Source organism: Muscardinus avellanarius, assembly GCF_963383645.1.
Source record: "Muscardinus avellanarius genome assembly, chromosome: 1".
NCBI classification, from domain to species: domain Eukaryota; kingdom Metazoa; phylum Chordata; class Mammalia; order Rodentia; family Gliridae; genus Muscardinus; species Muscardinus avellanarius.
In genome coordinates, this window is record NC_137786.1 from 67765768 (window position 1) to 67779690 (window position 13923).

At 37.7% G+C, this 13923-nt stretch overlaps 1 protein-coding gene across 1 annotated transcript in view; it reads left to right on the forward strand.

The window, feature by feature from the left end:
- Positions 1 to 13923, forward strand: part of RASGRF2 (Ras protein specific guanine nucleotide releasing factor 2) — a gene marked incomplete at both ends in the record, with an annotated part of 257634 nt that overhangs the window by 137444 nt on the left and 106267 nt on the right. Inside the window, one exon of the mRNA XM_080700448.1 lies at positions 10603 to 10685. Coding sequence (XP_080556574.1) covers positions 10603 to 10685 — 83 coding nt within the window. The remainder of the gene's footprint in view (positions 1 to 10602; positions 10686 to 13923) is intronic.

The window sequence follows — 13923 nt, forward strand, 5'->3', positions numbered from 1 at the left end:
CTCTCTCTCTCTCTCTCTCTCTCTCGATATAATTTTAAGAAGGAACAATTTCTTGAATGATTAATTATACCTCTAGTTATCCCAGTAAGACCATAATTAACTGTTGGCACCTCCAACAAAACATGCAAAAGACTAATGGTTTCAACCAATAATTTTTCCCCTTTTGATCTATTTATAGGAAGAGATCAAAGGCTGAAGATTTGACCATTCATTTTGTTATAGGGCATTCGTTTCTGCTTGTCTCCCTATCATATGTAATGGTGTATTGAACAGATTTTGCTGTCATTATGAGTGTTAACTAAAATGTACAATTAAAATTCACCTCTGAACTTGGTTTGGGCAGACATTCTATATTTTGTGCCAAAGTTTAGACCCGTGTAGACAAAGTTATAGCACACAGGGCATGCTTTTCCCCTTAAAATAGCCTCTCTGGAATCATTGGGAATTTTCTGCTTTAACATAAAGGGAATAAATTAAAATAAAAATTGAGTCTAACCTTTCTTTTCACTACTATTCAATTCTCAGAAGTGTCAAGAAGGTGAAAACTATGGTGGTGGAGACCACTGACATTTGAGCACTTATTGCCAAAGCCTGTGCTGGAGAAGTTTCTCGACACTTGTCCAAGGACCAGCTGCATCCAAGTCACCTGGGGTTTTATAAATATTCATATTCTCAGAGCCATCCAAATTATTAAAAATGGAACTAAACTATCCATGACCTAGCCATCTGCTTTTACTATCCTACTAATTTCAAGGCTTATTGAAATTCACATAAGCTCAGTGTGACATTAATGATATCTGACACCCAGGGCTGGAGTGTAGCTCAGTAGCTAGTATGTGTGAGGGCCTGAGTTCGATACCCAGCACTGAAAAAAGGAAAGGAAAAATATCTTACACCCTGCTTGCTTTTATTTATTTCTTCTTACCTCTGTAAACTGTATTTTTTTCCCCAGGATTCCATCATTTCTTTCCAACAACTGGAGATAAGTTTACATAATCATTAATTCAGTCATCCCTGGATATACTTGGGAGATTGGTCCCAGGATCCCCAGGACACCAAATTCTGAGAATGCTCAAATCCCTTACAAAAGTGGTATAGTATTTGCATATGATGTATACATATTAGATCACATATAATACTCAACACAGTGTAAGCACTATGTAAATAGTTATTATACTATATTGTTGCATTGACAAGGAAAAACAATGTATTGTTTTTCCATACATGTTCCATACAGATTCAGTTTTTCCCTCTGAATATTTTCCATCCATAGTAGGTTGAAACCATGGATGCTGAACCCAGGGATACAGAGGATCAACTGTTTATACACAGCTTCCAATCTTAAGTATAGTCATATAGAACTTACTTATATGAATTCTATTGTAGCGTAACATTTTTAATAATGGTGCCCTTTCTTCAATGCAGCATTACTCAGGATTCCAAATAGTATTGCTAGGCGCTTGTAATCCCAGCATTTGGGAGGCTGAGACAGGAGGATCATGGTACGCAGACAGCCTCAGCTACTTAGTGAGGTCCTTTGCAACTCAGTGAGATCCTGTTTCAAAATAAAGAATAAAAAATAGGGCTGGGGGTGTAGCTCGGAGGTAGAATGCCCCTGGATTCCATCCTAAGTACTGAAAACAAAAACAAAAACAACTGGTAGTGAGATAAAAGGAGAATACCCTGGCTGAGGTAGAATTGGTGGACTCAGAGCCCAGGGACACGGTTTTATCACACTGCACCATCCCTGAAGTCTGTGGGGGGAAGAGGAACACATACTGAAAACTACTCCCCTATTATGCATATGATCTAACTCTCTGTCCCTCCATTTATCTGTTTTTTGGATGAATTAGAGATTGTGTACCAGTTATCAAAGCCTTTCTTCATATAACTCTAATATGACTTTATTACAGTGTTTTTTGAGCTATGGCTCAGATTGCTTATATATTTTGTTCTTTTGAAACTTAAGAGTAAGTGAAAACTTCATTTTATTCCTATTGAAAATACTTATAATGCTTTATACAATGAATTGGATTTACGAATGAGACCCATTACTGGATAGATATGTAAAATGGTCACATAAATCTCTCTTTTTTGATATAAAACATTTATTTATAGTTCCAATTCTGGCAATGTGGAGGATTGAGCTGACTTAATACACAGAATCAGTAAAATTAAAAAATTAATACTTTGGTGACATTAATAAGTAGAAAAGGAAATCTCTAGTTATCAGAATCAACAAAGGAACTTAAAGCTAAACCAGAAATCTTGTAAACAAGAGACTCGGGAACCTTTTAAATTGGAAATTTTCCCTGAGTCCTAGAAGTATTAATATTTAAAGGGGCAAGAGATATAGCCTTAGACCTGTTAAAACAACTGAGGTTTCTATAATAAGCCTAGACATTGGAAGACTATCTTCTCTGTGAAATAGAAACTTAAAGAATTCTACCCTTTGATAGAATAAGGACATTTGTCATTATCTTGGCTTCTGAATTTTTAAGTCTCCTTTTAAAAAATGAATGTATCTCTGGCCTGTAGATTTGAAATTTAGATTTATAATATTCAGATGGTATGAAAATTCTAAACTGAGAAATTATTATAAAAAGGATTTTTGGCTATTGAAGCTTCAAAAAACTTGTAGGAGTAAACACAATCTACTCTATAAGGAATGACTGTACAAAACAGGGCAGGCTCATGAGGTGAGTGCAGCTAGAAGCTTAATGCTAGATAGACTGTAAATATCTATTATGAGCAAAAGTCAGATGAATTAGCACTGCAAGAACTTCAGATAATAGGGTGACAACTTGGAGAGGACTATAAAATAAGAATGTTGACAATATCATAACATCATGAAAGAAAGGAAAGGAAAGGAAAGGAGCAAACCATAAGGAACCAATTGATCTTTGTGTTAAAAGGACAAGACTGATCATAAAAGAATCAAAAAAAAATCTAAAACTGATGACAGTGTGGTGGCATACACCTGAAATTTCAGCTACTTGGGAGCCTGAGGCAGGAGAACTGCAAGTTTGAAGCCAGTCTAGGCAAACTAGGGAGACTCTGTCTCAAAATAAAAAATAAAAAGGGGTGGAGATGCAGCTCATCTAGCATGAGCAGGACTCTGGGTTCAGTCCCTGGTGCTGAAAAACATAGTTTATAGAAAAGAAAATCTAAAATTAGAAACTATAAATATGAAACTTACAAATTACTGGAAATTCATTAAAGATAGTGGATCAATCAAAGCTAATGAGAAGAGTAAGAGCTAGGTAATAGGTTGATAAAGACATTGCCTGAGAATACAGAAGAGAAAGAGAAGGAGATGGCAAATAGGAAAGAGAGATTCAGACATAGAGGATGGAATTAGAAGGTCTAACATACGTCCAATGGATATTCCAGAAACAAAGATTTGAGAGAAAAAAGATGTAATTTTCAAAGAGAAAAAATTGAGTAAGAAAAATATATGTCCTAATATTGGAGAAATATACTGAATTAAAGCTGCATATACTCAAATAAAGCTTCACCTAAACACACTGACATGAAACCATAAAAGACCAAATACAAAAAGGAAATCTTCAAAGGTAGAGAGATTATCTATAAAAAATTAAAAGAGAGGGAAGTAAAAGGAATTCACTGTCTTCCAATCTCCTGTTCAGGACAAGGCATAGACACTTCTTTGTGACTCAGGTCTGTGACTCCAGCCACTTCCAGAGCTCCCCCCACTCCCAGGCTCCTCTTTACCAGGGTGCTTGCCTCTTTGGTGCTGTGTGGGTCTCTGGGCTGAGTGCATGCAGTCTCATCTCTCTTTTCTTATACAATTGTCCTAAGGCTGCTCTCTGTGTAGTTATGCCAATTGCTGAGAATGTTAAGGTAAAATGAAGGAACATTGTTCATCTGCCATAGGTCTCACCAAACACCATCTTCTACTCTTTTACTTTCTGTGTAGGAAGGCGCTAAGGAGCAGCTAGAAAGGTCACTGGGATGATGAATCTTGTTTCTCTGCTCCCTGGTTGTGTACAACCTCTCCTCTCATAAAACCCTTTACCTACTGCCCGCCCACCCCACCCACCACATAGTCTGATAAGAACAGAAATAATCCATTTTTTCCATTGTGATTAGAAAAGTGAATTTGAAATGGCTTATTTACCTTCAAAGCTCTTTCATAAGCTCTTTCCCTCCAACTCTGCCTCCCAGCACTTAGCCAGAGTTTGCCACATAAGTTCTTAATGTATACAAATGTAGGATACCTATTTAGTAAAATCTCTGATGTCGTATAGTGAGTACATCTTCTTGATGCTCTTGAGAATTAGAAGTAAAGTCCAGTTTGGGCTGATCTCTGTGTCATTCAAAAGACATTTGATCATACTTTATTACTTGTATTCTATTTGCAGAAGAAAATTTTAAAATTGCTTTAGAGCTACGGTCATCTTTGATCTTTACCTTGTCTTTTCCTCTTGGTTTTATTCAATACCTCGTCTGTTTTTATTATTCCTTTTTTCAAAATATTTTTCTCCACTTCCCTCCTTTCATTCCCATGATCTGCCTTGTGGGAAGTACAAATTGTTTCATTTATTGACTTAGAATATTGCTCTGATGGTCTCATGCTTCTCTGCTCATTCCTCCCTTTCTTCCAATGAAAACGTCCAATGAAAGGCCAGTTTAGATCTTTCAACATAATTGAGCTACTTAGAAACCTTTGGTGGCTTCAATAGAAACCCCCAAATCAGGATTCTCTTTCCCATAACCTGATTCCCACAGACTTCTTCAGTCCTTTCTCTTCCTCTCTCCTCCATGGTAAATCTATGCCCCCTCCCTTCTGTGGTCTGAATACATGCCCACCGTGCAGGAGGGCCGTGGATGTATGTTCCCATCAGGCCCTGAGTGAGAGCTCTCACAGAGAGGTGGTACAGCCTTTTCTCAGGCCCCAAAGGTTACACCCACCACCGCCTACTGACAGTCAATTATATTGACTTCAGAACTGGGGCACATGGAACACTACAGTTCCAGGGCTTGGGGGAGAAAATCATTTCTAACTTTCTGCTGCTTAAGACGTACATGACTAGGATGAGCACAGCAGCCTTGATTCAGCCCGCAGAAGAACAACCTGTGTCCTTTATCAGAGAGTATGAAACCTGTCCTTGGAACCAGGCCAGCAGAGTACAGCAGGGTGTCTGGATAACATTCTCTGGGGTCCACCATAGGGATGCTAACTTAGAATTGTGCTTTTCAACCAACGTTGAGGGAGTTGATAGAAACAGTTTGGTAAAACTTGTAGTTACTTTAAAGATATTGTTGAGGATATTACTATAAGATTCAGTATTTTCTTTGTGAGTACGTTACTGAAAATTAAATACAGGGATATTTTACCTCTGAGCTACACCCCCAGCCTTGTTTTAGCTTTTGAAACAGGGTTTCTCTAAGTTATCATGTGCTACCTCAAATCTATGATCCTCCTTCTCAGCCTCCCAAGGACTGGGATTGCAGGCACGCACCGCTGCATCCAGCTTCAATAATTTATGAGAATCCATGAGATGTCTTTTCTTTGGTCTCAGAGTAGGATTAATTGGACTTCCGCTGAAAGTGAATTTTGCAGCTCATTCACATGTCCCCCTTTCAGTTGACAGCTTCATAGTGCGGCTAATTTCAAGGCCACTTTCTAGCAAGTATTTCCAGCATGGACTCTGTGTGGTGACCTCATTCCGGGCTTCATCCTAGTATTTTCCACCCTTATCCAAACCCCCTCTCATCTTCTTCTCTATCTCAACTTTTTTTTTATTATATGTGTTTTTGTAATCTACCTTGTGAGAAGAAGATAGCATGTGTATCCAAATTTATAATTAACCATATTGATTGCTTGACTGAGTTTTGTAATACTGGAAATTGAATGCAGGGCCTTATACATGCTAGCCATGCACTCTACCACTCAGCTACATTTCCAGCCCTCTTAAAATTTTTTATTTTGAGCCAGGTGTGGTGACACATGCATATAATCCCAGTACTTAGGAGCCAAAACAGGAGGATTGCATGTTCGAGGTCAGCCTCAGCAATTTAGTGAGACCCTGTTTCAAAAATAAAATAAGACTGGGAGTGTAGCTCAAAGAATGACCCCAATTGGGGGATTCAACCCCCAATACCACTAAAAATAAATAAATTAATTAATTAATTAAAGTTTGAGACAGGACCTTGCTAAATTACTCAGGCTGGCCTTGAATTTGTAATATTCCTGTTTCAGCCTCCTGAATATCTGGGATTACAGATGAGCACCACCATGTCCAGCAGTCATAACTATTTATATTAAAAAACCTCAGAATTACCCAACCAGGCATGGTGGTACACATTTGTAATCCTAGTACTTGGGAGGCTGTGACAGGATCGCAGGCTTGAGGCCAGCCTCCTCAACTTAGCGAGACCCTGTTTTAGAATAAAAAATATAGAGAGCTGGGAGTACAGTTCAGAGGTAGAATGCTCCTGGGTTCAAACAAACAAAAAACAAAAACCCCAAATTATTTTCAGATGATAGAGTTTAAGCAAATATACTAAAAGGGGAATTTAAAGATACTCTATCTCCTGGCTGGAATCCTTTAAACACGGTAGTTGGAACAATGGCTTAAGATGTGAGGAAAAAAAACTTTTTTTGAGGCATAGTCTTGCTAAATTGCTCAGGCTGGCCTCTAACTTTTGATCCTCCTGCCTCACTCTCCCGAGTCGCTGGTATGGAAACAAAATTTTAAGGAAAAATAAATATTAAAAAGGCTGATAGAGGAAGTAGACTGCATAGTCAGAGGGTTTCAATGATTGAGTTCTTATATACATACTCATCCTTTTATTAGCTATTGGGTGGATTATGAAATCAGGACCGATGTGAGGTCACATTTCAGTCACCTTCTTTGAGTCATTAAATGGCAATCAGGAAGCACTGTGTGGTATCCTCATGATGAGTAGAAGCCATTTCTGATTTCCAAAATCATTTACATTTATTTTTATTTTATTTTCCTGTTTCTTCTTATTATTTTTTATTTTTTTCTTTTTTTTATTGGTGCACTGTATTCATACATCATAGTAGGATACATACTTTTGTAGACATACATGCACACTTTTCCCAGTCAGCCCCCACCCAATCCCCACCCCATTCTCTCCCTATCCCTCCCTCCCATGCTTGGCTTAGCAGTTGACATCTAGTATTATGGCAATTTATCTAAAATTAAAAATGATAATCTCACATAACAGTTTCATTTGTCTAATACCAAGCTTTTGATGACTTAAAGATAACATTTCAATATTTCTTTTTGCTTTCTTTCTTACCAGAGAATATTTTTTCTATTTTTTAGGTGAAACTATCATATATTTATGTATTTATTTTTCAGAAAAAAAATCTATCCTAATATGGAATATGGACTCTAGGTACCCAAAATGATCTTGAAAAAGAACAAAGCTAGAAGATATATATTTTCCAATTTCAAACCATATAAAGCTACAATAATTGAAACAGTGTAGTACTATTCTAAAGGCAGATATATAAACCATTGGAGTTAAATAAAAGCCTAGAGCTAAATTCTTCCCTATATTGTCAAGTTATTTTTGACAAGGTTTCCACGAACATTTGGTGGTGGAAATATAAATCTTTTAACTAAATATTGTTAAAAAATAATAATTACATGGAAAAGAATAAAATTGGACCCTTACCTAATCCCATATACAAATATTAACTCAAAATAGATAATAGACCTAAATATAAATCTTAAGACTATAAACTTTTAGGAGAAAATCTGGGTCATAAAACCTCACAACATTGAAATTGGCAGTGATTTCTTGGTTATGATTTCAATGGCACAGGCAACAGAGGAGTATACAGACTCCCTAAAAAAAAAAAATTGTATATCCAAAGACAATGTAAACAGAGTTAACAGTTACTAATAGAATGGGATAAAATATTTCCAATTGCTATATCTGAAGGTATATTAATATTCCAACTAGAAATCCTAAAAATTAACAACAATAAAGGCAAACAATACCATTTAGAGATAGGTAAAAGACTAACATAAATAATGAATCTCCACAGATAACCAATCTTAATTGTCTGTTGGATGGAAACTCTTGTTTCTCTGGTTCTGGTGTGTGTTACCTATTTCTTCTTTGTAGTTAATCTCTTTGAGTATTTTCTCTAGTGCTGGTTTTGAAGACATAAATTCCTTCAGTTTCTGTTTGTCATGGAAGCTTCTTATTTTTCCATCTAACTTGATAGAAAGTTTTGCTGGGTAGGAAATTTTTGGCTGGAAGTTGTTTTCTTTCAGAGTTTGGAATATGTTACTCCAAGCCCTTCTGGCTCTCATGACTTGGTTTGGGAAGTCTGGAGTGATTCTAATTGGTTTGCCTCTGAATGTCACTTGGCCCTTTGTTTTTGTTGCCTTTAAGATTCTCTGCTTGGCTTCCACATTAGTCATTTTGACAATTATGTGGCGTGGGGATCCTCTTCTCTGATCCTGTCTAAAGGGAGTTCTATAAGTTTCCTGGACCTTTGTATCAACCTCTTGCTCTATGTTTGGAAAATTTTCTGCTATTACTTCTTTGAAGAGATTGTTAATCCCTTTGGTTTCACTTTCTTTTCCCTCCTCTATTCCAATTATTCTTAGGTTAGCTCTCTTAAAATGGGCCCATATTTCTTCAATATCAGATTCCTGCTGTCAGATTTTTTTTTCTAGATTAGAAACTATGAGTTCATTTTTGGATTGCTCATCTTCTAAGAGCGAGATTCTGTTCTCCATGTGTTCTAATCGGTTGTTTGTGCTTTGAATTGAGGCCTTTACTTCATTAATTGCATCCTTTATCTCTTTTTGGCTCTCTCTGAGTTCTTTTCGAAGCACCTCTATTATTTCTACAGTTATTTTCCTGATTTGATCTTCTAGAAATCTCTGATTTTCTGTTTTATCGGGTTCTATGTTGTGGGGTTGTGGGCATTAATTGCTCCAGTATTATTCCTCTTTCCCATGATTTCCGATGTTTGTGCCTTCTCTGGGTTCTTCCCTTGGGTCACTATGACTTCCCTTAAGGTGTTCTGGATCTCGAGTCAGTAGTATCTCAGACCCCACTACTCCTTTACTGGGTTTTATCACAGAGTCTCCGACCCAGGGAGTCGATAGAGGCTGCTTTAGACTGTGGGGGGTGCCAGGTTGCACGTTCTCCTATGGTGTGATATCTCTGCCACTGCCCCTCTCCCACTGGGTCAAGTCCCAGTGAGTCTAGTACTGGGATTTCTCCTCTGTGGCCCGCAATTTGACTCACTGTTCTTGAGTACGCAGATGTAGCTGTACTGGCCTCCCTGAATTCGCTGCTGCTGCCGCTGGTGGCAATATGGCGCCACTGCTACGCCCTCGGCTATGGGGCTGGCGTTTTTCTTCTTGATTTTGATTTCTACTCTGAATCCCTGCAGCGTGTGCTGAGCTCGGCCACTGGGAGCTTTAGATGCTCTCTGCGTGGAGAAATCCCGCCTAGCTGTTCCGCAGTGGCTCACCTCGGCTTGCTGTAGCCGTCCTGTGAATTCGCCGGTGCCTCCGGCAGTATGGCGCTGCTGCCGCGTCTGCCGCGTCCTCGGGCGCGAGGCCGGTGGATCTCCTCTGTGGCTCTGTTCTCAGTCTGCTTTCTCTCTGGAGCCTGGTGATTTTTTGTTTCACTGGTGATGGTGTTTTCTGGCTATGAAAGGCGCTGATTTTGTGGTAATGGAGATTTGTTGTTAGCGGGGCTCTTAAGCCCCGCTTTTCTCGGTCGCCATCTTCCTGGAAGTCCTATTTTCCTGTTTCTATCCAAAGGAATATTTGTAATTCAAAATAAATTCTTCTCTAACCCAGAGTCATCACAGAGGAAAATTTTAAATTGATAAGGCATAGTTATAAGAAAACTAGCAAAACTTTCTAAATTCCCCACTCAGAAAAAAAGATGTTATGGGCTTTAAGTGTTCCAGAAACTGAAGAAATTACACACTTCCCCCTCACCAACCCAACACAGTGCCAATAGAAACTGCTAGACAAACTAGTAAAATGTGAGAATTTATTGGCAAAAAGATATCTGAGAAGTGGGCACAGAGCTGGCTAGTGAGATAGTATAACTTTATCCAAGGAAGGCACTATTTCTAATCTGGCTACTCCACACCGCCCCTGGTGGCATAATGGGAATACAGCAGGGGCGCTCAAGGTCAGAAGAAGTAAACCTCCCAAATCCTGTTGGGGTTTCAAGATAGTTGTGATGATGTGATATAGTGTTTAGAAGTCTTGGAAAACACATTCTGGGAATGTACAGCCTTCACATCTATCTTTCCACAGGTATTTTTCAGGCATTTTACTGATGCACACTTATGATCTGTGACAATTAAATCTGTTCTTCAATGTGTAATATTTACTTGCTGGTGGTCGTGGTGGTGGTGGTGGTGGTGGTGGTGGTGGTGGTGGTGGTGGTGTGTGTGTGTGTGTGTGTGTGTGTGTGTGTGTGTGTATGAGAGAGAGAGAACATGCGTGCATGAGGGAAATTACATTGTTTTTTGTCTATAAACATTTCTGTGAATATAATATCTGCTTAGACTTTATGTGGGTTTTAATTGCCTATTCTTTAATTTCACAGTGTGTGGACAATATACGATGTAATGGTTTAATGACTATAGTGTTTGAAGAAAATTCCAAAGTTACTGTGCCACATATGATTAAGTAAGTGAATTAATCCTTTCCCTCACATTTTAATCAAGATCAAATTGGCAGAGAATGGAAAACCTTGTGTACAATAGTGCTTCAATAGGAATTTGCTTCTTATTGATAATGTTTTTGACAATCATACAATGATTCATATTGTGCTGTAATAGATAATAAGGCTATCAAGATGGTTTTTCAGATTCATAGTTTGTTGACTCATAGCATAGAAAAATAGGGTCTCTTCTTACTTTCATGTACTCCTTCACTCAGGGCAAAATCCTATCAAGAGGTTCAAGTTCAATATAAAACGTTCAAGTTGTGACAGCCAGATGTGTCCAAAGGTCAGAAGGGGGACCAAGGTGTGGGTAACTTACTTGGCATCCTCCTAGCAGTTATGGATCAGGTTACTCAGATTTAGCTAGAGAAATTCATTTAAATTTTGAATGTGCCTAACATGAGTCAGTTGGCATAGCCACAGTACCTTTTCCTCACTGTCTGTGTCTGATTTGGCCTAGAGGCTGCTGTATGTGGCTCAGTAAAGCCAATCCTGTCATTTAAAGGGATCCCTAAAGACACTTTAATTTAAAATGAGAGGTTACATCAACTACTCTCCAAGAGCTCTCTGTATTAACACTTTTGTCTCCACATGTACTTTATTTTCCAATTCAAAAATTGTCTGGGGAGTATTTTGAAGAGAACCAAATTGTTCCTTATTTTTATTCTTTTGGTTATTTGCATTATAGATTCCAAGAGTAAAATTAATTTTTACAACCAATTTGCTTATATCTTTTAAAACAAAAGTTATTTGAAACTAAGAATGTGTTTGTTTTCCATGTGTTTTTTTTTGGTGGTATTGGGGTTCCTGGAAACCCTTCTACCTCCGGGTTACACTCCCAGACCTATTTCTATACTTTTTTTTAAAATTTGGAACCAGGGTCTCTTAAGCCAGTGCAGCAGGCTCGGAACCTGTGCGATTCTCCTGTCTCCACCTCCCAAGCGCGGGGATTACAAGCGTGTGCCACCACGCCTGGCTTCCATGCCTTTCTTATGTGGGTACTTTGAGGCTGGAATGTTTTATGCTGTGACAATAAATATCATTAACTTTAGAAGGATGATTTCCCTCTTCTGAAAAGCACGATCCTAATGGTATGAGTTGGAGACCTTGTTGTATCAGATGAAAGTAGAGCATCTAATATTAGTACCAAAATTCCTACAGAAAAAAAATAATTCATAGAAGAGTGATAGAATCTCAGATTATTAGTCAAATTTTGAAATATTTGGATAAAGACCATTTTTAAGGCCCAGGTCAAAGATTCCTTCTAGATTCAGTTTTCTAGGTTTTTAATTTAGTTTTTTTTTTTTAAAAAAACAGGTTACTTAAAAATATATGATGCTAGGATTCAGAACAAGTATGGAATATTGTCAGAATGTCCAGAGTATAACTTAATTTTTGAATACACAAAATTGGGTTAGGATTCTTTTTAATTTTTTATCATGGGATTCTAATTTTAATGGTTTACAAAATGATATGTATATATGTATACATGTAATTTTTATTCTTTTTGGAAGTATTTTTTGAAGGTTAAACAGCCATGAAGTCCAACTGCCATGAAAGAGAATATGTGAGTCACACAGTTTAGCCACATTATAACAAACCCCCAAGACCCAGGACAGCTGTACAATCTACTCTACATGCATTTTGTGACTTTAAACATTGTTAATGCCAGCTGTGGTGGTGCACACCTGTAAATCCAGTACTTGGGAGTCTGAGGCTGGAGGATCACAATTTGAGGCCATTCTTGACAACTTAGGAAAACCCTGTCACAAAACAAAAAATGAAAAGGACCAGCAATGTAGCTCAGTGGTAGAGTACCCTGGGTTCAATTCCTAGTACAGCAGTAGTAGTAGCAGCAGTGATGATGATGATGATGATGATGATGATGATGATGATGATGATAGTTTTGTATCTGATCAGTCGTGGCTGGTACCTGAATGCATCTTTTGTGCCCTACCATGGTGGTTTTACCAGTATCTGTACCTAATCTCCCTGGCATAACCACTTTCATACAGACCAAGATTTTTTTTTTTGCTTTTGGTACACAGAGGTGATACTTAAACTAGTAGATTTCAGTTCCTGTCCTAACCTGTAGTTTGAGCTGTAAGAAATTCCTGTTGAACGCAAGCTGTCTATACTATACTAGGTGTATTCCTAAGGCAGCATAAAATTTCATCTGTTCATTCCTTCTAGTTTCCCCAGCCTCACTGAGCATGCTTCTTCTCAGTCAGAGGAAAGAGATTTTTGCCATCTTGATTATACCGTAAACTATATTCCCGCTTCCCTGAGCATCTGTTTCCTTGGCTACATGCCTTGAAAAAAAAAAAAAGTGTTTTGGAGTTAAAAGAAAAAATGATCCTATTGTAGCTATGTCTTGTTATTGACATTTGTTATTGCTAACACTTTGTCAGCACTCTCTTTTAAAACTTAGGAATTATAGGAGATGATTTGGTTTTGATCTCTCATGGTTACTTTCTGTGTGTTTACCATAAAAGGAGTTGCTATTATCATAGGAGGCTTAAGTAACACATTCTATCTTTCTGGGAGTCCCGTAGGAAATAAAGTTAGATCCTGTTCAGCATAATAAAAGAAAATTAAGTAATTTCATAATATTTAATTTCTTTTCTTAAAATGAAAACGTAATCAGAAATTTGAAGGACAATGGCATAATTAGTTTAATCTAATTTCATGCTGGCTGCAACATATTAGTTTTTTTCTAGTGTTTTGAACAAACTAATTATAGTCAAAAGATGCAAAGCTCAAAACTATGATTTGAATGCAAAATTGTGAATTTTTTTAGGTGAAAGTATCTCTTTAAATGGTATCTAACAAAGGCTTTCTTTCTGTTAATAATATTTGACCTCCACTTTCTTAGAAAATAGAGATTTGGGGTGGAACAATGTGGGAAAAAGCAGTTATTTCACTCAGCCATCTTTGGGATGGACTGATGGATTAAAAAAATGGCTCAGGTCTTTTTACAAATGAGAAAATTAAGAACTAGAAAAAACAAAATTGATTGAAAGTCACATAGTGAGTAGGGGAAGAGCTATGCTATTTTCAACAATCTCCAAAACGCACTGTATATATCCAAGATCAATAATGTGGCAAAAGCAAACAGGTCACCCTTAGTCAGTTCCTCAGTGGGGGTGAGCTGGTCATTTAAAATGCTCTTTCAGACCTGCAGAAGAAGTGATTTCGCCC